This window comes from Phyllobates terribilis, unplaced genomic scaffold (assembly GCF_046119375.1).
Source record: "Phyllobates terribilis strain yellow unplaced genomic scaffold, ASM4611937v1 Scaffold_5__5_contigs__length_657084704, whole genome shotgun sequence".
In the NCBI taxonomy this organism is placed as follows: Eukaryota; Metazoa; Chordata; class Amphibia; order Anura; family Dendrobatidae; genus Phyllobates; species Phyllobates terribilis.
The window spans coordinates 616,489,010-616,513,855 of NW_027362765.1; the positions used below are offsets into that span (position 1 = coordinate 616,489,010).

Here is a 24,846-nt window from a genome sequence, read left to right on the forward strand (position 1 = left end):
GTAGTTCCATAAGCCTTCCACTTACGGATGATGCTCCCAACAGTGGAGACAGGTAGGCCCAACTCCTTGGAAAGGGTTTTGTACCCCTTGCCAGCCTTGTGACCCTCCACGATCTTGTCTCTGATGGCCTTGGAATGCTCCTTTGTCTTTCCCATGTTGACCATGTCTGAGTGCTGTTCACAAGTTTGGGGAGGGTCTTAAATAGTCAGAAAAGGCTGGCAAAAGAGATCTTTAATCCACACATGTGAAGCTCAATATTCTTGGTGCCTGAACTACTTCTTAATACTTTAGGGGGACCAAACAGAATTCTTGTGGTTTGAGGGGTTGAATAATAAATGACACTCTGAATTAACTTTTAAAGTTTTAAAAAAAAAAAAAAAAAAATTTGCTGCAGTGCATTTCCCACTTCCAGGCTGATCTACAGTACAATTGTCACAATGCCAAGTTAATTCCGCATGTGTCAACCAGTTAAATCTGCAGGGGGTTGAATACTACTTGTAGGCACTGTATTTATTTAGATCTTGTGGTTTATTTCTTATATATAATAATGCATGGTCTTGTATGTATCTTTGCATGTTTTTTGTGACAAACAGTTTAGGCATGTTGCCCGGAAATATTTTCCCTTTGTGTGCTCATGTGATTTTTTTTTGACTGCTTAACCTGATGTTTATCATTCTGTATTTTACTTTCCTATATTTAGACGTTGGTGACTCACAACTTATTAGGATATGAGTAAGGCTATGTTCCCACGATGCAGAAATGCTCTGGATTTTTTCCTGAGCGTTTCTGCATCTCCCTGGCAGAAAAAACGCATGCGGATTGTACATGCGTTTTTCCTGCCAGGGACATGCGGATGTGAAGCGTTCTTCACATGCATTTCCGCATGCGGGTTGACAAGCGCTTTCCAAGCGATTTTAGCATCACTTGGAAAGTGCTTGACAACTTGGTCACACTATATAAATCCATGCAACCGGTATGGATTTATGTAGCGTGACCGAAAGAATAGTAAAAAATAAATATTATACTTACCTTCCGATGGCCCCCGGAGTCTTTATTCGATGCGTCCTGGCTTGCCGGCAGCTCACGGTACACTAAAGGACCACCGCGAGCTGCCGGCAAGCCAGGATGCATCGGATAAAGACACCAGGGGCCATCAGAAGGTAAGTATAATGTATATTTTTTATTTTATTATTCTTTTTTTTTACAGGTACTATGGTACCCGGGTCTGGAGGAGAGTCTCCTCTTCTCCAAACCCCGGTTACGATCCGCACATTGAAACGCATGGATTCCGCATGTACAGATGCAGTGATGCGGATTCCATGCGTTCCAATGCAAGTCAATGGCGGCGAAAACGCAGTGCTTCCGCAAAATAATTGGTAGTGCTGCGTATTTTCCCGCAATGATAATTTGCAGCGGAAATTTCCGCAGCATGTGCACAGCACATGCGGATTATCATTGGGGAACATGGCAGACCTTCTATCAGTGGGCACACAGCCTTAGAACCATGTTGGTTTGAAACGCATCATCCTTTCTCTATTTTTTTATGCCCTCTTTTCTAATCTCCCCTTTTAACATGTTTTTAATTGTTTTTCATTAAATGTGAAGTTTTAATATTCTACATTTTTTCTTTTGGGATTGCTGGATTTTTTCTATTTCTCCTCTACAATTTTGTCTCTGGTGTCCTTTAGGAATCTCTTTGGTCTTGGCCATGGTGGAGAGGTTGGAGTGTCATTGATTGTTTGAACAGATATCTTTTATACAGGTAACAAGTTCAAACAGGTGCAATTAATACAGGTAATGAGTGCAGAGTAGGAGGGCTTCTTAACCACTTCGCACCAGAGCCTGTTTTTGCCTTCGTGACCGGGCCAATTTTTTCAATTCTGACCACTGTCACTTTATGAAGTAATTACTCTGGAACGCTTCAACGTATTCCCCTGATTCTGAGATTGTTTTTTTGTGACATATTGTACTTCATGATAGTGGTAAAATTTCTTCGATATCACTTGCGTTTATTTGTGAAAAAATCGAAAATTTGGTGAAAATTTTGAAAATTTTGCAATTTTCAAACTTTGAATTTTCATGCCCTTAAATCAGAGAGATATGTCACACAAAATAGTTAATAAATAACATTTCCCAAATGTCTACTTTACATCAGCACAATTTTGTAACCAAAATTTTTTTTTATTAGCAAGCTATAAGGGTTAAAAGTTGACCAGTGATTTCTCATTTTTCCAACAAAATTTACAAAAACATTATTTTAGGGACCACATCATATTTGAAGTCACTTTGAGGGGTCTTTATGACAGAAAATACCCAAAAGTGACACCATTCTAAAAACTGCACCCCTCAAGGTGCTCAAAACCACATTCAAGAACTTTATTAACCCTTCAGGTGCTTCACAGGAATTTTTGGAATGTGGAAGAAAAAAATTAACTTTTAACTTTTTTCACAAAAATGTTACTTTAGACCCAATTTTTTTTATTTTCACAGGGGTAACAGGAAAAAATGGACCCCAACATTTTTTGGGTAATTTCTCTTGAGCGCGCTGATACCCCATATGTGAGGGAAAACCACTGTTTGGGTGCACTGCAGGGTTCGGAAGGGAAGGAGCGCCATTAGACTTTTTGAATGTAAAATTTGTTTGAATAATTAGCAGACGCCATGTTGCGTTTGGAGAGCCCCTGATGTGCCTAAACAGTGGAAACCCCCCACAAGTGCCACCATTTTGGAAACTAGACCCCTTAGGGAACTTATCTAGATGTGTGGTGAGCACCTTGCACCCCCAGGTGCTTCACAGAAGTTTATAATATTGAGCCATAAAAATAAAATTTTCAAATTTTTCCCACAAAAAATGTTTTTCATTCCCTAATTTTGCATTATCATAAGGGTAACAGGAGAAATTGCACCATGAAATTTGTTGTGCAATTTCTCCTGAGTACACCGATACCCCATATGTGGGGGAAAACCACTGCTTTGGTGTACGGCAGGGTTCGGAAGAGAAAGGAGCGCTATGTTGGCTGGGATAGGCAGCAGACACCATGTCACATTTGAAGAGTCGCTGACATGCCGAAACAGCAGAAACCCCCACAAGTGACCCAATTTTGTAAACTACACCTCTCAAGGAATTCATCTAGGGAAGTAGTGAGTATTTTTTAATTTTTTAATTTATACCATTGGGCAGTGAAAAAAGCATAATTATATTTTTACCACAAAAAAAATGTTTTACCCTCAGATTTTACATTTTCACACAGGGCAATGGGTAAAAATGGTGCCGAAATGTGTCACACAAATTCTTCTAAAAGTGGCAATACCCCATATGTGGCTGTATCGTACCGCTTAGCCATACGGCGAGATCTGGGGGGGACGGAGCGCTATTGGACAATTGGAGAACAAATTATTGTAGAATAGGCATTTGGATTTGGGAGCACAAAATTTTCTGAATTTTTTGGGGGGGCAAGGGCCATTTCGCTTTTCCAGAGCCTTTCTGCTACCAGTAACTTGGAAGTCCCTTATATTTTTAAAAGATGACGGACCTGAGTGGGGACTAGCTTTTTTTGAGGACTGAGTTGAAGCTTTTATTGGGAACATTTTACGTAACATTTATCCGGCGCTCTAGGCTGAGCACTTACATCGGGGTTTCCATCTAAATTTCCAAGTGATGTAATTCAGATGAAACCCCTGCGGGATCCATTCACTGTAATGAGGCAGCAGAGTTCCTCTGGACTCCGTATGGCCTCTGTTTAGCGGTGTCCTTTTTTTCTGAAGTGCACAAAACTGTGGCCAACCGCACTTTTATGCACGCCTAAAACAAATGACACCGTGGGATCACAGGCCAGACGGCATCCACAGTATCCTATATCTGCCTTATTACAGGGAATCTTCCGTCATGGGTTCCATCTGAATCACGTATTTCAGAGATTTACATGGAAACTCTGGTGTAAGTGCTCAGCGCAGAGCGCAGGATAAATATAGGCAGAGCCTTACTGCGATCTTTGGGAGACATAATAAACAAATCAGTAGCAGGTGAAGAATTGGTTTTATTTATTTTTTATGCCGTTCCCCGTGCGGTATAAGTGATGAGATTACTTTATTCTTCGGGTCGGTGCGATTACAGAGATACCAGATTTATATCGGGTTTTTATGATTGACAGCTGTCACACACTAAGAGGCGTTTTTTTTTGCAAAATCTAGTTTTTGCATCGCCATATTTTGAGAGCTATAATTTTTCCATATTTCGGCCGACAGAGTCATGTGACGGCTTGTTTTTTGCGGGACGAGTTGACATTTTTATTGGTACCATTTTTGGGTACGTGACATTTTTTGATCGCTTTCTATTCCGTTTTTTGGGAGGTAAAATTAACAAAAACCAACAATTTAGGAATTGTTTTTTGAGGTTTTTTTTATGCCATTCTGCGTGTGGTAAAAGTGATCAGGCAGCGTTATTCTTCGGGTCAGTACGTTTACAGCGATACTACACTTACTGTATATATTTTTTTATGTTTTGGCGCTTTTACACAATAAAACAATTTTATAGAAAAAATATTTTTTTTGCATTGCTTTATTCTGAGCGCTATAACTTTTTTATTTTTTGGCTGATGGAGCTGTATGGCGGCTTTTTTTTTGCGGAACAAGATGAAGTTTTCAGCGGTACCATTTTTATTTCCATTTTGCTTTTTGATCGCATTTTTTTCCACTTTTTGTTTGGCGATATGATGAAAAAGCATATTTTTTTGCTCCGTTTTTTATTTATTTTTATTACGGTGTGCACAGAAGGAGTTAATTAGTATGACAGTTTTATAGATCGGGTTGTTTCGGACGCGGCGATACCAAATATGTGTACTTTTTTTTGTTTTGCATAAATATACGGATTTATTGGTTTAATATTTTATTTATTTATTTTTATTTATTTTGTGATTTTTTTTTTTTAACAGTTTAAAAACATTTTTTTTTACTTTTTTTTTACATTTTTACTTAGTCCCTGTATGGGACATTAATTTTTATTTTTCTGATCACTGATCTCATGTAATGTAATAGACATGTATTACACTACATGAGATCTTTGCTGACTGTTTCACAGTCAGTGTGTCCTGCCAGGCTTCAGCTGCAGGCTGAGCCAGGCAGGACACCATATATAGCAGATCTGGAGGCGGTCATGTGACCTCCAGCTGCCATAGCAACACCAGGTCCTGGAAGGTACAAGGGGGCCGTCGGAGAGGTAAGTGGACGACCCCCTCTCCTCCTGCTGTCTCCTATATGCCGCGATCACTATCGATCGCGGCATATAGAAGACAGCAAAGGGTTAACATCACTGGGACCTGATCCAATAAGGTCCCGATGATGTTCCCTGTCAGAGCTAACGCTCTGCACCGGAATCGCAGCGCTTGCAGGACCCTGGGGGTCCTGAGCGCTGCGAGACCACCCACCGTTTTTAAACGTCGGCGCTTGCTGGGCTCTCTACAGTGGGCCGTCGTGAAGCGGTTAAAGAAAAACTAACATATCTGTGAGAGCCAGAATTCTTACCGGTTGGTAGGTGATGAAATACTTAATTAAATTGCATTTTATTGCGTGAAATATTTAAAAATCATACAATGTAATTTTTTGGTTATTATTTTTAGATTCTGTCTTTCACAGTTGAAGTGTACCTACAATAAAAATTACAGACCTCTACATTCTTTGTAGGTGAGAAAACTTGCAAAATCGGCAGTGTATCAAATACTTATTTTCCCCACTGAAATTTGAAGTGCAGGGTTATGTACCATTAGAAAATTTTAAAAGCGCATTGCTGAGCATATTAAAAACATCAGCATCAAAAATAAAACATATTCAGGAGCAGTGAAACATTTTGTAGAAGAACAGAACTGCAATATGGGTTATTTGTGTTTTTTTTTTCCCTGTAGATAAAATCAATAAGCTTACCTGTGGTAGTGACTGAAGAAAAGTAGGTAGGATGAGATCATTTGCATCTAATTGTGAAATATACACATACTTTGCTCAGCATAAATGGGTACACCCCCTTTGAAAAGTGATATTTTAATCATTATCTCACTTCATACAAGAACAATTTAAAAATTTTTGTAAGACTGAGATTCATAAAACTTTTTTTCTTAACCCATAACATGAAAGTAAGGTTAATAATATAACGTTCATTACAAAATCTTTAGTTTTATGCCTCTCTCACATTCGTCTATAAAATTATCTCCGATGTTGGACGAGGGTCATGCGATTTTTCTCACTGCACCGCATCCATATGACATCCATATGACTTGCGTATGCCATCCGTATGCAGTGTGTTTTTAACCCCTTTACAACCTATAGTTGCATCATAGGTTGCCTCCCCCTCTTTAGTGCAGGCTCCGATGCTAAGCCCGCACCTCTTTTTAGGCACAGGACAGCTGACGTGATCAGCTGTCATATGTCCCTAACAGCCACAGGTGGAATCGCTATCCACCCACGGCTGTTAACATGTTTAAATGCTGCTATCAATCTGACAGCGGCATTTAACATGCACACGCCGGAAGCGCGTCATAAGCGCGGCGTGGATGGGTCGGCATTACAACTCAAGGTCTGCAGGAGAGCCCTGTGGTTGTCATTGCCAATCTGCTATGAGCGTCGCCCCGTGGCCGGCGCTCATAGCAGATGAGCGTTTTTGCTATGTGTAGCACAGGCGATCAGATGATTGCAGCTTCAAGTCTCCTAAGGAGACTATTGAAGCACATAAAAAGTAAAAAAAAATACAATTTAAATATTAAAAAATATAAGGGTATGTGCACACGGTCTGTATTGGCAGCGTTTTGAACGCAAAGCGCTGCACGCAGGTGAATTTGCATGTGTTCATTGAACCATGCGGATTCACCGCATCCTATACATTGCACTGATATAATTTCTTTTGCGGAGACTAGCGACTCCGCAAGTAAAATTGACGTGCTGCGGTCTGGAAAGACGCTCCGCATGTCCGTGTCCGCGGGTTTTCCGCAGGTGCACGGAGACGCATAGTGGGCATGGGATTTGTACAATTCCCATCCACTATGCTGTAACATCTGGCCACTGCGGTTTGTACGCAGCTCAAGTGCTCTGCGTACAATCCGCAACAATTACTGATTGTGTGCACATACCCTAAAAGTTCAAATCACCCCCACTTTTGCCCCATTCAAAATAAAACAATAAAATAAAAATACACATATTTGGTATTGCCGAGTTCAGAAATGCCCGATCTATCAAAATATAAAAAGAATTAATCCGATCGGTAATTGGCGTAACGAGAAAAAAAATCAAAACACCATAATTCCTTTTTTTTTGGTCACCGCAACATTGCAATAAAATGCAGTAAGAGATGATCAAAACATTGTATCTATCCCAAAATAGAATCAATAAAAACGTCAGCTCGGCATGCAAAAAAAAAAAAATACCCTCACCCAGCCCCAGATCTCAAAAAATGGAGACCCTACTGGTCTCGGAAAATGGCGACTTTTTTTTTTTTTTTTTTAACAAACTTTGGATTTTTTTTTTCACCATTTAAATAAACAATCTATACATGTTTGGTATCTACAAACTCATAATGACCTGGAGAATCATAATGGCAAGTCAGTTTTAGCATTTAGTGAACATGATAAAAAAAAAAACTAAAAAAAATCAAAACAATTGTGGAATTGCAATTTTTTTGCAATTTCACCACACTTGAAATTTTTTTCCCGTTTTCCAGTACACAATATGATAAAAATCAATGGGTGTCGTTAAAAGTGCAATTTGTCCCCCAAAAAAACAAGCCCTCACATGGCCATATAAAAGTTATGGCTCTGGGAAGAAGGGGAACAAAAGATTAAAATGCAAAATCCCAAGGTGGTAAAGAAGTTAACATCATCTTTTGCATACTGTAATTCTCTATGTAATTTAAAGTTAGTTTCCAAACTAATAAAGCAATCTTATATAAAAAAGCAGATAGATGATAGAAATATATTAGATATATAATAGATAATAAATAGAATATATACCGTATTTTTTGGACTATAAGACGCACCGGAAAAAAAATGTAAGCAAAAAATGTGGTCATGATGCCCTGTTATGGGGGAGGGGGTCTGCTGCTGACACTGGTATTGGGGTAATGTCCCCCAATTCTGTTAATATCCTCCATCCTGGTATATATGGCCCCTTCTTCCTGGTATACGTGGCCCCCATCCCCATTCTGGTATGCATGGTACCCCTTGATCCCCCATAATGGTATGCATGACTCCCCTTGGTCCCCCATCCTGTTATGCATGGCACTCCTTGATCCCCCTTTCTGGTATGCATGACACCCCTTGATCCCCCTTCCTGGTATGCATAGCACCCCCTGATCCCCATTCTAGTATTCATGGCACCCCTTGATCCCCCATTCTGGTATGCATGGCACCCCTTGATCCCCCATCCTGGTATTCATGGCACTCCTTGATCCCCCATCCTGGTATTCATGGCACCCCCTGATCCCCATCTTAGTATTCATGGCACCCCCTGATCCCCATCTTAGTATTCATGGCACCCCTTGATCCCCCATCCTGGTATGCATGGCACCCCTTGATCCCCCATCCTGGTATGCATGGCACCCCTTGATCCCCCATCCTGGTATGCATGGCACCCCTTGATCTCCCATCTTGGTATTCATGGCACCCCTTGATCCCCATCCTGGTATTCATGGGACCCCTTTATCCCCCATCCTGGTATTCATGGCACCCCTTTATCCCCCATCCTGGTATGCATGACACCCCTTTATCCCCCATCCTGGTATTCATGGCACCCCTTTATCCCCCATCCTGGTGTGTATGCACCCCTTGATACCCAACCATGGTATGCATGACACCCCTTGATACCCCATCGTGGTATGCATGGCACCCCTTGATCCCCCATCCTGGTATGCATGACACCCTTTGATCCCCCATTCTGGTATTCATGGCACCCCTTGATCCCCATCCTGGTATTCATGGGACCCCTTTATTCCCCATCCTGGTATTCATGGGACCCCTTTAATCCCCATCCTGGTATTCATGGCACCCCTTTATCCCCCATCCTGGTATTCATGGCACCCCTTTATCCCCCATCCTGGTATGCATGGCACCCCTTTATCCCCCATCCTGGTATGCATGGCACCCCTTTATCCCCCATCCTGGTGTGCATGGCACCCCTTGACCCCATCATGGTATGCATGGCACCCCTTGATCCCCCATCCTGTTATGCATGGCACCCTCTGAGCCCCCATCCTGGTATGCATGGCACCCCTTGAACACCCATCCTGGTATGCATGGCACCCCTTGAGCCCCCATCCTGGTATGCATGGCACCCTCTGAGCCCCCATCCTGGTATGCATGGCACCCCTTGATCCCCCATCCTGGTATGCATGGCACCCCTTGTGCCCCCATCCTGGTATGCATGGCACCCTCTGAGCCCCCATCCTGGTATGCATGGCACCCTCTGAGTCCCCATTACGCTGCCCACAAAAAAAAAAATAAACAATCATACTCACCTCACATAATGTCTATAAGCAAAGTTGAAATAAAGTATACCTGACAATGCATGTCAGTATCACTAATGAATTTCATCCCACAGCATCATAGAAAAATAAGGTGCTCATTCATAATAAAGTGCAAGCTCTAAGTGCTAAGCCCGACAAATGGCCGGATGTGCGTTTTGCATAAGTTTTCTTGAGGGGTAGAGTTACGCATGTCCTGTCTTGCCAGATTATATATGGTGGCCATAAATTGTCTAATGCACACCATCTGGGTAGTGCATACGAACTGGGACCTGTCACTAACCTCACACCATTTTTGGCCTTCAAAACAATACACTCATATCCAGGAAACATTCCTTGTAATTTCACAGACATGCATTCACTGTAAAAGAAGCCTTCAGTGGTGCGATCGAGTTTTCGGGTTACAGTGCACATGCTCATACTGACTGCCTCTTAACAGAGTCCATGGTAAGATGCCATATTAGATATTTCACGTATACACATTGGTAAAAAAGAAAGGAAAATATTACCAGAGAGCAATTCTGTTTGGATGTAATGGTGTAAATCTGTATTGTGCTAATTGACCATACTTTGAATCTGTATTGTTGACCATTTCCACTTGTATTTATTGTTTTGTTATCATTAATGAATAAAAGGAAGTTCTTAATTATCTTTTTCGTGGATTTGAATGATCCCATTGGTGTTTTTGAAGTTTGATGTTTGTTGGAATAATTCATCTGTAATAATCACATTTATGTGTTGTTTTTTGGCATTTGCAAGAGTTTAAAATTAGCAATTGTGTTGTTGCAATTGTTAATGGTGAATATTATTACTTTCTCAGATATGTGGAGCAATATGAGCTTGATGGACCCTGCTCAAACATAGAGACCCTGCTAAAAAAGATTGCTCTTAAGCTTGGAAAGACACAGAGAGTGAAAGCCATAACTGGCGTTGGTAGGTATTCAAAACACAACATTTGTTGGGCTGGAGTCACACTAGCGTATAAAAAATCGGTCCAGTGTTGATCCAGGAAATTATGACGAGTGTCATGAGAGTATAATGCGATTTTTCTCACCTAGCATCTGTATAATATTTGCTCCTTCCCAGACTAATAACACTAGACCTCAGCCGCCCCAGAAAAAACACATCCATCAATTCTGGCACTTAGCCCTGGCTCTTCCCGATTGCCCTGGTGCGGTATCAATCAGATAATTGCTTTGGAGTTTGTCAGCTGTGTAATGTCATCAAGCCCTGGGGTTAGTAATGGAGAGGTGTCTGTGAGACACCACCATTACTAACCCCGTAGTCAAAAGAAATAAACAGACACACCTACAAAAGTCCTTTGATTGTAAAAAGCACCCCCCCACACACACACACAATTATCCTCTTTATTAGCAAAAAAAGATATGATCCACAGAGTCTGGCTTGAAGCCTTAATTAGGACGTTGATGATCCTCAACTCTGCTACGAGCAACGAGCCCAATGTAAGTCAATGGGAAACTCGAGCATTTTTCTGGCGGTCCCCCCCCCCCGGCAGTCTGCAGAAGGTCAAAAATTGCCCAAATCGATGGGAACGGTGCTCAATTAAACATCAGGCAAGTAGAATATATAGGCAGGCAGACAGCCAGGCAGGGTATATAGGAGGGTGCATGAAAAACATAGCAGGGCAATTGGAACACACTAGTGCCCTCCGATTCTCATGCACCCGTCTCTTTAAAAAAGCTGGCAATTCATCAGCGGCGTACACCGCCATTTCTGGGGCGGCTGACGGCTGGTGTTTCTAGCCTGGGAGAGGGCCAATCTTCATGGCACCCTTCCTGGGCTATTAATATCAGCCCCCAGCTGTCTGCCTAGCCTTTGCTTGCTATTAAAATAGGGGGGACCCCACGTAATTTTTTCTTGGGTCCCCCATTTTAATAGCTAGTAAATTCTAGGTATTCAGCTGGGGGTTGATATTAGTAGCCTGGGAAGCTCCGTGGGTATTACCCCCTTCCCAGGCTTCAAACATCTGCCCCAGCTGTCTGCTTAACCTCCGCTAGAGACTAAAATTACGGGGAACCCTACGCCAATTTTTTTTTTAATAAATCCTTTATTTTAACACTAAATGACAAGTACAGTAATCAACACTGTCACTGTACTTCATATATATGTGACTGACATGTTTCTATCTATCTAATCTATGTGTGATGCTCTATTCTTTCTGTTCTAAATTGTAGGGTACCGATGTATGCCACTGATGAATTGCCGGCTGGCTTTTTTAAAGAGATGGGTGCATGAAAACACTATTATTTTTTTTTAAATAAATCCTTTAACACTCAATGACAAGTACAGTAACCAACACTATCACTGTACTTCTTATACACTGTGTTCCAAATTATTATGCAAATAATATTTTCTCAGATTTTCCCAAATTACCTATATGAATTGCAGTCATTGTAATTTTCCAGTCAAACAACTATTAGAGTACAATTGAAAGGTTTTTGTACAAACTGCCTATGATAACAGTATATTTTAAAAAAAATAAAACACTCAAACTGCACTCAAAATGCATGTTCCAAATTATTATGCACAGCAGAGTTTTCAACCTTTTCATTTTAATAAAGAACAATAAAATGGTCATTTTTGAAATTATAAGCATTAGCAGTTTATTACAAACTGAAATCAAACAGTTTTCAACTCAAAACTTTATTCTAGGTGATGTTACATTTGCACATAGGACCCCTTGTTTGAAAGGAGCTTCTGAACTCTCTCGTCCATTGAATTTGTCAGGTTTTGGATGGTTTCTGCTTCAATTGTTTTGCATGAGGACAGAATACCCTCCCAGAGCTGTTGCTTAGATGTGAACTGCCTCCCGCCATCATAGACACTCCTTTTGATGATGCTCCAGAGGTTCTCAATGGGGTTGAGGTCAGGAGAGCATGGGGGCCACACCATAAGTTTGTCCCCTTTTATGCCCATAGCAGCCAGAGCTGCAGATGTGTTATGTGCAGCATGAGACGGGGCATTTCAATTGTACTCTAATAGTTATTTGACGGGAAAATTACAATGACTGCAATTCATATAGGTAATTTGGGAAAATCTGAGAAAATATTATTTGCATAATAATTTGGAACACAGTGTATATGTGACTGACATGTTTCTATCTATCTAATCTATGTGTGATGCTCTATTCTTTCTGTTATAAATTGTCGGGTACCGGTGTATGCCGCTGCTGAATTGCCGGCTTTTCATGTTTCACTGTTGGCACTGTTCCCATCGATTTGGGCAATCACTGTAATGCCACAACCACCATGGCTGTGACATTACAGTGAGTGGCAGACAATCCCTGCATGATTGGTGCTCTAAATAGCGCCAAACATGCAGGACGGGGACCCGAGCTCCCGCCCGAGCATCTCGAAAGTACTCGGCGAGCTCCGAGCATCTCGAGTACTGAGATGCTCGGGCGAGTACCGAGCAGTGGCGAGCATGCTCACTCATCACTTGTTATAATGCATTATACCAGCGATCAGAGTAAAAAAAAAATTATAATAAAGTGAAAAAAAAAAAGTTTAGACAAGAATTGAGAAAATATATATATATAAAAAAAATCACAAAATAAAGTAGTTTTCGACCACATATGGGGTATTGGCGTACTCACAAGAAATTGCATAGTAAATTGTACCATTCATCTTCCCCTATTACACGTTTTGAAAAATAAAAAGTTAGGCCTAAATCAACATTTTAGTGGAAAAAATGGTAATTTTCCATTGACTCAGCCCAATGTTATACACTTCTGTGAATCGCCTGAAGGTTAAAAATGCTCACTACAACTTTAGGTGTTTTCCACAAGAGGTATAGTTTCCAAAATGGTGTCACTTGTGGGGGTTCCAGGAGAAATTGCACAACAGTGGGGAAAATAAGTATTTGATACACTGCTGATTTTGCAAGTTTTCCCACCTACAAAGAATGGAGATGTGAAAACCCGGCGAGGTATAAGAGTGAAGGTATAATAGAAACAAGTGCACCAATTCTACATTTATCACCCACTCCTGGTCTTGGCTCCCACTCCTGAGAAAAAATACTGACCGAATACTGATAGTGGGGCCGTGGCCTTAAATTAGTTATGTCAGGTGGTGAACTTTGATTTTTGCCTTGTTGAAAGATCCCTGGAACAGATGGTTCATTGGTGAACATGGATGAAAAGTGCCTGTTAAATATCTCAGCCCTTTCTTTGTCCTTTATAGTTATCTTGTTATTATCGTCTTTTAAGGGGCCGATACCATCTGTTTTTCTCTTTTTGGCATTGATGATTTTAACCCCTTAAGGACAAGAGCTTTTTGCGTTTTTGCGTTTTCATATTTTGCTCCCCTTGTTCCCAGAGTCATAGCGTTTTTATTTTGTGGTCAATATGGCCATGTGAGGGCTTATTTTTTGCGGGACGATATGTACTTTTCAACGCCATTACTAGTTTTACCATATCGTGTACGGGAAAACGGGAAAAAAATTCCAAGTGCGGTGAAATTGCAAAAAAAGTGCAATACCTCAGTTGTTTTTTATTTTTTATTTTTTTACCACGTTCAATGGATGCTAAAACTGACCTGCCACTCTTATTCTCCAGGTCATTACGAGTTCGTAGACACCAAACATGTATAGGATCTTTTATATTTAAGTGGTGAAAAAAAATTCCAAAATTTGGTAAAAAAAAAAAATAGCGCCATTTCTAAGACCTGTAGCGTCTCCATTTTTCGGGATCTGGGGCTGGGTGAGGGCTTATTTTTTGCGCACCGGGCTGACATTTTTATTGATATCATTTTGGGGTAGATCCGATGTTTTGATCGCCCGTTATTGCATTTTATTGCAATTTTGCGGCGACCAAAAACTGTAATTCTAGCGTTTAGAATTTTTTTCTCATTACGCCGTTTACCGTTCGGATTAATTCTTTTTTTATATTGATAGACCGGGCGATTCTGAACTCGTCGATACCAAATATGTCTATGTAGGTTTTTTTTTTTAATATTTTATTTTAAATGGGGCGAAAGGGGGGTGATTTAAACTTTTATATTTTTTTATTTTTTTATATTTTTAAAAACTTTTTTTTTCACTTGTTGCTTGCTTCAATAGTCTCCATAGGAGACTATAAGCAGCAACTATCCGATCCCCTGCATGTAGCAGAAATGGTCCTGTGCTATGAGCGCCGACCACTAGGTGGTGCTCATAGCGACCAGATCATGACAACCACAGGCGTCTGCTGCAGACCCTGGGTTGTCATGCCCACCCATCGGTGACCCGCGATCACATGACGGGGTCGCCGGTGGGCGGGGCTTAGAACCGCGCTTCCCGGAAGCGCGCGTTAAATGCCGCTGTCGGAGATTGACAGCGGCATTTAACATGTTAACAGCCGCGGGTGGATCGCGATTCCACCCGCGGCTGTTGCGGGCACATGTCAGCTGTAAGAATCAGCTGACATGTGCTCGGTTCACTGCGGGCTCAGCGCCGGAGCCCTCACTGAACCAGGGGAGGAGCCCTATGATGTACTAAGACGTCATGGGTTGCGAAGGGGTTTTAAACTGAACCTGTCAGGAGGATTTTGCTAAGTAAACTACAGGCAGTGTCATGTTGAGGCTGCTGCACTGATTAAAATGATACCTGAGGTGAAGAAATCCGTCTTGTGGTTCTTGAGTAATCTGTGTTTGCAGTTTTGAGGTATTGATATGCCCGGGTTTCGGGGCGGGACTGTAGGCAGGGTTTTATCCTGGTGCTCTAGGCCAGATCAGCCTAGATCAGAAAAGGCCTGCCTACAGGCCACCCAGAAACACAAGTATGTTCCTCATCATAGAGACAGGGTGTCCTGTGGGCCTGTCTTATCATGGCTTTCATCCAGCCAGGTTTCCATAATGCCCACCACATGATATTCTGTGACCAACATAAGAGTCTCTAGTTCATTCCTTTTGTTTGCGAGACTTCTAGCATTTGCCTGCAGACATTTACCGTATTTTTCGGACTATAAGACGCACTTTTTTCCTCCAAAATTTTGGAGGAAAGTAGGGGGTGCGTCTTATAGTCCGAATACTATATAACTGTATATACTGTTTGGCTCTGTGTAGTAGGAGAAAAGAATATTTTCTGCCCCCACTGGGTTGCCAGTTTCCTAGGCCAAAGGCAAAATGGGTGGAAAGTCAGTCTGCTCCTTCTCCTTTTAAGAGTTTTTCACTTCCTGGAGTAATATCCATTTTCCCCACAATTCCATCACTGCACTGTTGCTAGGTCATTAGGTCCCTTACTCTGTTTCCACTGTTTTCCTTGTGCTCTAGCATACATGACTGGTCGCTTGGTCCTTGTCTGTTAAACTCCCTTAGTTACTTGCAAAAGGTCTTTTTGGTCCATGTTTCTCCATTCAAGTCTGGTTGTCCGTACTGTCACCCGTAAGTCCTTGTGTTTTGCCGAATTTTTAACACTAAGGTTCGGTTACGGCCTTAACCCCTTTAAAGCCCATGACGTACTAATACGCGTCTGTGCCCTGGGACTTAAGAGCCTGACCCGTATTAGTACGTCATTGCGATCGCGCGCGCACACAGACTGTGCGGGCGCAAAAGCCGCCGGGTGTCAGCTGATTGTCACAGCTGACAACCGGTTCTATGTGCAGGGAGCGGTCGATCGCAGCATTGCGGTGGCTAAGGGGAGGTGATCGGTATACTCACCTCCTCTTCCGGCCTCCAGCGCTGTCTGCCGCCGCTTCCCGAGTGTTGCCATGACGACCCGATGTCGTCATGACAACATCCGGGTCACCAGACAGCAGGAAGATTGTTTGGTCAGTGCATGACGAAACAGTCTTCTCACTGTGCAGCGCTGACTGCCTGCATAGCACAGGGATCATAGGCGGATTATAATGAGGGCAATCCGGGCTACCGCCCGGGGCCCCGAGCCTGCAGGGGGCCCGCGGCTCCGGGCGGGGTGTCTAATGCCGGATTGCCCTCATTATATGTGCGGGCCGCCGCGGCACATACTGGTAGCAGTGGCGGGAGGGGGGCCCCGGACCGCTCCCCCAGCAGCGGCCGCCGCTACTTCTTCATCGGCCGGGCCAGCACTGCAGCAGTTAACTTCCCTGTGCTGGCTCGGCCGTGTCACGGTTAGGAGACACGGCCCTGTGCGCGGCTGTGTCTCCTAGCTGTGACGTCACGCAGTGCGCGCCCGGCCGTGTCACTGCTAGGAGACACGGACGTGTGCGCGGCCGTGTCTCCTAGCTGTAACGTCACGCAGTGCGCGCCCGGCCTGCACTGCTGCAACGGAGAAGTCAGAGCAGGCAGGAGGAATGGAGCCGGGGGATGGTGAGTCTGTGTGTGTGTGTATGTGTATGTGTGTGTGTGTGTGCAGGCAGATATCATTGTGTGTATCATTATGTATTTTTGTGTTTCAAATGTGTTTATGCGTGTATGTATATGTCTGTATATGTTTGTGTGTATGCGTGACAGCGTGCGGCCTCCTGCTGAGTATAATTGGTGCCGTGCGGCCTCCTGCTGTCTCTGGGGGGGGCGCCGTGCGGCCTCCCACTATGTATAGATGGCGCCGTGCAGCCTCCCACTATGTATAGATGGCGCCGTGCGGACCTCTGCTGTGTATAGATGGCGCCGTGCGGCCCCTGCTTGTGTATAGATGGCGCCGTGCGGCCCCCTGCTGTGTATAGATGGTGCCGTGCGGCCCCCTGCTGTGTATAGATGGCGCTGTGCGGCCCCCTGCTGTGTATAGATGGCGCCGTGCGGCCCCCTGCTGTGTATAGATGGCGCCATGCGGCCCCCTGCTGTGTATAGATGGCGCCGTGCGGCCCCCTGCTGTGTATAGATGGCGCCGTGTGGCCCCCTGCTGTGTATAGATGGCGCCGTGCTGCCTCCTGCTGTGTATAGATGGCGCCATGCAGCCTCCTGCTGTGTATAGATGACTACGTGCGGCCTCCTGCTGAGTATAGATGGCGCCGTGCGGCCTCCTGCTGTCTCTGGGGGGAGGCGCCGTGCGGCCTCCCGCTGTGTATAGATGGCGCCTTGCGGCCTCCTGCTGTGTATAGATGGCTACGTGCGGCCTCCTGCTGAGTATAGATGGCACCGTGCGGCCTCCTGCTGTCTCTGGGGGGGGCGCCATACGGCTTCCCGCTGTGTATAGATGGCGCCGTGCGGCCCCCTGCTGTATATAGATGGCGCCGTGCAGCCTCCTGCTGTGTATAGATAGCTACGTGCGGCCTCCTGCTGAGTATAGATGGCGCCGTGCGGCCTCCTGCTGTCTCTGGGGGGGCGCTGTGCAGCCTCCCGCTGTGTATAGATGGCGACGTGCGGCCTCCTGCTGAGTATAGATGGCGCCGTGCGGCCTCCTGCTGTCTCTGGGGGGGCGCCATGCAGCCTCCTGCTGTGTATAGATGGCTACGTGCAGCCTCCTGCTGAGTATAGATGGCGCCGTGTGGCCTCCTGCTGTCTCTGGGGGGGGCGCCATGCGGCCTCCCGCTGTGTATAGATGGCGCCGTGCGGCCTCCCGCTGTGTATAGATGGCTACGTGCTTCCTCCCGCTGTGTATAGATGGCTACGTGCGGCCTCCCGCTGTGTATAGATGGCTACGTGCGGCCTCCCGCTGTGTATAGATGGCACCGTGCAGCCTCCCGCTGTGTATAGATGGCTACGTGTGCTCCATATTGAGTCATACAATTAATATAAGGCTATGTGCCCACGATACAGAAATGTTCCGGATTTTTTTTGAGCGTTTCTGCATCTCCCTGGCAGAAAAAACGCATGCGGATTTTACATGCGGATTTTACATGCGGATTGTACATGCTTTTTCCTGCCAGGGACATGCGGATGTGAAGCGTTCTTCACTTGCATTTCCCCATGCGGGTTGACAAGTGCTTTCCAAGCAATTTTAGCATCACTTGGAAAGTGCTTGACAACTTGGTCACGCTATATAAATCCATGCAACCAGCATGGATTTCTATAGTGTGACCGTAAAAGAATGGTAAAAAATAAAAAATATATACTTACCTTCTGATGGCCTGCCGACGTCAGCGGTCGCGTGACCCGTCACATGACTAAATGACGTCACGGCAGGTCCTTTTCAGACCATCGCGAGCTGCCGGCAAGCCAGGACGTATCGGATAAAGACACCGGGGGCCATCAGAAGGTAAGTATAATATTTATTTTTTATTTTATTATTTTTTTACAGGTTCTATGGTACCCGGGTCCGGAGGAGAGTCTCCTGTCCTCCACACCCGGGTACCATCCACACATTGAAACGCATGGATTCCGCATCTACAGATGCAGAGATGCGGATTCCATGCGTTCTAATGCAAGTCAATGGCGGCGAAAACGCCGCACTTCCGCAAAATAATTGGTAGTGCTGCGGATTTTTCCACAATGATAATCCGCAGCGGAAATTTCCGCAGCATGTACACAGCACATGCGGATTATCATTGGGGAACATGGCAGACCTTCTACCAAGCGTTTTTTAAGCGTTTCGGCAGCGGAATTGCCGCTGTGGAAACGCTTAAAAAACGCATAGTGGGCACACAGCCTAAAAAAAAATATTATAATTAATATTGTGCCAAATTAATTTCACGTGAACTATCACATGATCTATCACAGGGGATCATGTGACATGTCACGTGATAAATCAGGGGTGTGTGTGTGTGTGTGTCTGGGGGGGCCCGCGCCTTCTAAACTGCCCGGGGCCCTTGCTACTCTTAATCCACCCCTGACAGGGATGGTGCTCCATCCCTATGCTATGCAGGCGATTAGAATAAAAAAAGTGAAAGTCCCACAGTGGGACAAAGTAAAAAAGTAAAAAAAAACTCTCAGAAAGTGAAAAAAAATAAATAAAAAAAAATTGTAAAAATATTTAAAAAAAAATAAAAAAAATAATCCACCAAAAATAAAAATATAATGTACCCATCAATAAATATTATGGAAAAAAAAAAAAGTACACATATTTGGTAATGCCGCGTCCGTAACAATCTGACCTATAAACCTGTCCCACTAGTTAAATCCTTCAGTGAACACGGTAAAAAATAAAAACAAAGCAAAAAACAATGCTTTATCATCATACTGCCAAACAAAAAATGGAATAACACGCGATCGTCTTTTTGAATATAAATAAAAATGGTACCGCTGAAAACGTCATCTTGTCCCGCAAAAAACAAGCTGCCATACAGCTCCATCATCCGAAAAATCAAAAAGTTATAGCTCTCAGAATAAAGCGCTGAAAAAAAAATTTTTTTTATATAAAATAGCTTTTATTGTGTAAAAGCGCCAAAACATAGAAAAACGATATAAATGTGGTACCGCTGTAAACGTACTGACCCGAACAATAAAGCTGCCTTATCAATTTTACCACACGCAGAGTAGAATAAAAAAATTTTAAAAAAAAACAATTCCTGAATTGTTGTTTTTTGTTTATTCTGCCTCCCAAAAGCTGTAATAGAAAGCGATCAAAAAATGTCACGTGCCTGAAAATGGCAACAATAAAACCGTCAACTCATCCCGCAAAAAACAAGCTGTCACATGACTCTGTCGGCCAAAATATGGAAAAATTATAGCTCTCAAAATATGGCGATGCAAAAACTAGATTTTACAAAATATGTGTCTTTTAGTGTGTGACAGATGTCAATCATAAAAACCCGATATGATTCTGGTATCGCTGTAATCGCACCGACCCGAAGAATAAGGTAGTCTAATCACTTATACCGCACTAGGAACGGCATAAAAAATAAACGCTAGGGCTGGGGTTGGGGTTGGGGTTAGGGTTGTGCTAATGTTAGGGTTGGGGTAAGGGTTGGGCTAGGGTAGGGTAAGGGTTGGTTTTTTTTTCAAAAGTAAAAAAAAATAAAGATGGCGATATGGCTATTTGAGTTGGCATCGGGTGCTCGGGTATGCATTGAGTATCGCGGGTGCTCGAGTCTCCGCCACATATGCTTCACGGCCAAATAAACCTCGCGGGGATTGCCTGCCATGCACGAGCGATCCCCGCATGTTTTTTTTGTGGTGTCTAATAACCGTGAAACATGCGGGCGGGGACTCGAGCATTTCACTTGAGCACCCGCGATACATGGTGCATACCTGAGTATCCGATGCAAACTCAAGTAGCGAGCACTTGCGCTCAAGACTAATGACAACTTATTCAATATGATGACCTAATGTTATCAAATTCTGTGTCGTACCTCTGGGTTCAAAATGTTCACTATACCCTTGAAAAAATCCTTGAGGGGTGTAGTTTCCAAAATGGGGTCACTTGTGGGGGGTTTCCCCTATTTAGGCACATCAGGGGCTCTCCAAACGCGACATGGCGTCCGCACTCGATTCCAGCCGATTTTGCGTTCAAAAAGTCACACAGTGCTCCTTCCCTTCTGAACTCTGCCGTGCGCCCAAACACTGTATTTTCCCCACATATGGGATATTGGCGTACTCAGGAGATATTGCACAAAAGTTTTTGGGGTCCATTTTCTCCTCTTACCCTTGTGAAAATAAAAAACTTGGGGCTAAAACATCATTTTTGTGGAAAAAATTGGATTTTTTTATTTTCACGGCTCCATATTATAAACTTCTGTAAAGGACTTGGGGGTTCAAGGTGCTCACCACACATCTAGATAAGTTCCCTGAGGGGTCTAGTTTCCAAAATGGTGTCACTTCTGGGGGGTTTCCACTGTTTAGGCACATCAGGGGCACATCCGCTAATTATTCAAACAAATTTTACATTCAAAAAGTCAAATGGCGCTCCTTCCCTTCCGAACCCTGCCGCGCGTCTAAACAGTGGTTTTCACCCACATATGGGGTATCTGCTTACTCAGGAAAAATTGCACAACAAACTGCATAGTGCAATTTCTCCTGTTATTCTTATGAAAATGCAAAAGTGGGGGCTGAAAAACATTTTTGTGGGAAAAATTTGAAAATTTTATTTTTACTGCTCAATGTTATAAACTTTTGTGATGCACCTGGGGGTTCAAGGTGCTCACCACACATCTAGATAAGTTCCCTGAGGGGTCCAGTTTCCAAAATGGTGTCACTTGTGGGGGGTTTCCACTGTTTAGGCACATCAGGGGCTCCCCAAATGCAACATGGCGTCCGCTAATTGTTCAAGCAAATTTTACATTCAAAAAGTCAAATGGCGCTCCTTCCCTTCTGAACCCTGCCGTGCGCCCAAACAGTGGTTTTCCCCCACATATGGGGTATCTGCTTACTCAGGAGAAATTGCACAACAAATTTTGGGGTCCATTTTTTCCTGTTACCCCTGCGAAAATAAAAAAAAAATTGGGTCTAAAGTAACATTTTTGTGAAAAAAGTTAAATGTTCATTTTTTTCTTCTACATTCCAAAAATTCCTGTGAAGCACCTGAAGGGTTAATAAAGTTCTTGAATGTGGTTTTGAGCACCTTGAGGGGTACAGTTTTTAGAATGGTGTCAATGTTGGGTATTTTCTGTCATAAAGACCCCTCAAAGTGACTTTAAATATGATGTGGTCCCTAAAAAAATGGTTTTGTAAATTTTGTTGGAAAAATGAGAAATCGCTGATCAACTTTTAACCCTTATAACTCCCCAATAAAAAAAAAAATTGGGTTCCAAAATTGTGCTGATGTAAAGTAGACATGTGGGAAATGTCATTTATTAACTATTTTGTGTGACATATCGCTCTGATTTAAGGGCATAAAAATTCAAATTTTAAAAATTGCAAAATTTTCAAATTTTTCACCAAATTTCCATTTTTTTCACAAATAAACGCAAGTGATATCGAAGAAATTTTACCACTATCATGAAGTACAATATGTCACGAAAAAACAATCTCAGAATCAGGGGGATCCGTTGAAGCGTTCCAGAGTAATTGCCTCATAAAGTGACAGTGGTCAGAATTGTAAAAATTGGCCTGGTCATTAACGTGCAAACCACCTTGGGTTGTAAAGGGGTTAAACAAGGCAACCACTTGTGATATAACGCAATTTTATTTATAATAGTTGATCTAAAAGATAAGATACACGATTAAAGGAATAATGTCATATTATGATATTGCGTACACTTTTGTATATGTTAACATACAAAGGTTAAGTACATAGAGCTTTTAAACATCCGTTTGGAATATCAGAGAAGCAACCACCAAGACAGAGTACCCCATAAACTTCCGTGCATTTAGGTTGCCATTTTCTGCGGCAAGGTAGAGGTGTCATTAAGGAATAAAATAAGGGAAAGAATCAGGCCTTCTCTATGACCCCTCCCCATTTGCTCTGTATAAATTATATCTTGTGAAATTGGACCCTGGGTATTTGTATGGCATCCTGACTGTGTACTCATATAAATATCTTGATGTGCTTAACAGATGCCATTGTTTTACTATTTTTTTTTTCTTTCTATGACGGGGAACCTGAGTTCTTTCATTTTAAATAAGGTAGTAATAAAATTATGACTTTTTAACTTTGAGATAAGCTGGCTGTGAGACATAGCAGACTTGTGCTGAAGCTCACAGGCACTGTGATGGTGAATCCCTGTGTCCCATAGTATAAGGTGGGAAGTTTCAGTCATCTTTGCAGTACCCATGACCCAGTGGCATCCAAATATTTCCTTTTGATTCAGAGATGATATTTTTTTTCTATAGAGGGGTACAAAATAAAAATTTTAGGACTTTAGATACACTAAGTGTAATTCCCTGGAACAAAAGTTTTCTTGTGAGATGAAAACATCCAAGAACAGACATGTGTCTGGCCCAAATATGTATATATATATATATATATATATATATATATACATATGGAAGTCTTTAGAAAAAATAAACTTCCACAATCTACTAGACTTTGAAAATGCAAATTTCTATTTATTAAAGAGTAACCCTTGTTTTCATTTTTATTTGATAAATCAATAGTAGACGTCAAAATAGAAAATTTGTAATAAGTCTTATCAGAGAAATCTGCTTCTTTCTCTACCAGAATTGATCATTCATTACAAAATTCTCAATTCTGAGGTGTAAATACTTTTATGGCCAAAAATATATTCTCAAACTGATACCTTTATTGGCTAACTAGAAAAGAATATACATTTGCAAGCTTTCAGAGCACAAGGGCTCCTTCTTCAGGCAGGTTTACAACTCACTATGGTCACCACACGGCTTCTCATACCAGGCCGTCTCGCAGAGTTTGCCTTATGCTGCACTCCTCAGCAGTGCTGTATCTGTATGCTGTTTCCATTTGGCTTTAGAGGGCATGGCCAGTCTCTGCAGGAATTTAACACTGCTGTGTCCTGCAGAAATTAGGTTCCCTGGCCTAAGAAATGCAAGATAGGGTCTTAACTGTTTATACTCTTTTGTCACCAGAAAATAAATCCGTTCACCTGATAGGGTTGTGATAGTCACAACTCTTATACAAAGCCTGCGAAGGCTGCTGCCGGATCACCAATTGCGTGTAATGCTATAGTATGAGGAATGTGGTGATTCAACATCCGCGCTGCCAAGTGTCCAAAGTACGATCTTAGACAGAGATGCGGTATAATTGCTGACTCCTGCTTTGAATAGTAAACCCATGCCGCCTGTCCCGACCTCGGACCTTCTAACTACTCTACTCTCCCACACTCCTGTACCTTATGCCTGCGCCTCTGACTCTCTTGTAAGCTGCTAAGGACCTGGGGAATTCCCTGGAGTGGTTCCTGGTGCTTATCAGCTGCCCAGCCTATCCTCACCATCAGCAGCTTTATTGAATACACTTAGGTATTCCCCTGCAAGGTAAGCCCGGCCTGTGCCACAGTGGGTCCACACCCACCTCCCCCCACCCTTATACAGAATGATGACCCTCATATTATGATCATTCATAGCCACCAACACATGATGTCCACCACAACCTCCAGACAGTGTGATTGCCCCAACAGCCCCCTAAACTCAATCGTCCCTAAGGTCTTCCACGCAGAATAATGCCCCACAGACCTCAAAAACACAGAATGATGACACCCCACAATATTATCTACCACAGTTCCCAAACACAGAATGATGACCCCTGCTGTATGATCCCATAGCCTCCCAAAACAGTATGATCACCCACATCACCCCAACACAGTATACTCACCCACAGCCCCCAAACATTGAATGATGTCCCTCACAGTCCCACAAATACAGAATGATGACCCTCTCACAGTATGGTTGCCCCCACAAGCCCCCAACTCAATATTATTAGAAGAAAAAATAGGAGCATTTCATGGTGAACTCCTGGTGACATGAAAAAGTGTAGATGGAATTTGCTCTCCTGGTGAAGTTGTGCAGGTCAGGCACAACTCTGATTAGAGTAGTAGTGAAATGGTATTCTTCTTAGGTTGGTTTCACAGGCCCGTATATATCCGGTACCGGAAAAAACGTAATAGAGATATCCGTGTCCCGTGTGTCTGTGTGTGTCACACGTGTGGT

At 43.0% G+C, this 24,846-nt stretch overlaps 1 protein-coding gene across 4 annotated transcripts in view; it reads left to right on the forward strand.

Annotated features, from left to right (window-relative positions):
• The window catches only part of LOC141273761 (mitochondrial ribosome-associated GTPase 1-like), a 332,495-nt gene that overhangs the window by 274,159 nt on the left and 33,490 nt on the right, over nucleotides 1-24,846 (forward strand). For 3 of the 4 annotated variants that reach the window (XM_073686095.1, XM_073686096.1, XM_073686098.1), the window contains one exon: nucleotides 10,317-10,429. The exons of the other annotated variant lie outside the window; for it this stretch is intronic. In XM_073686095.1, the coding sequence (XP_073542196.1) occupies nucleotides 10,317-10,429 (113 nt within the window). The remainder of the gene's footprint in view (nucleotides 1-10,316; nucleotides 10,430-24,846) is intronic. 4 annotated transcript variants of the gene reach the window in all.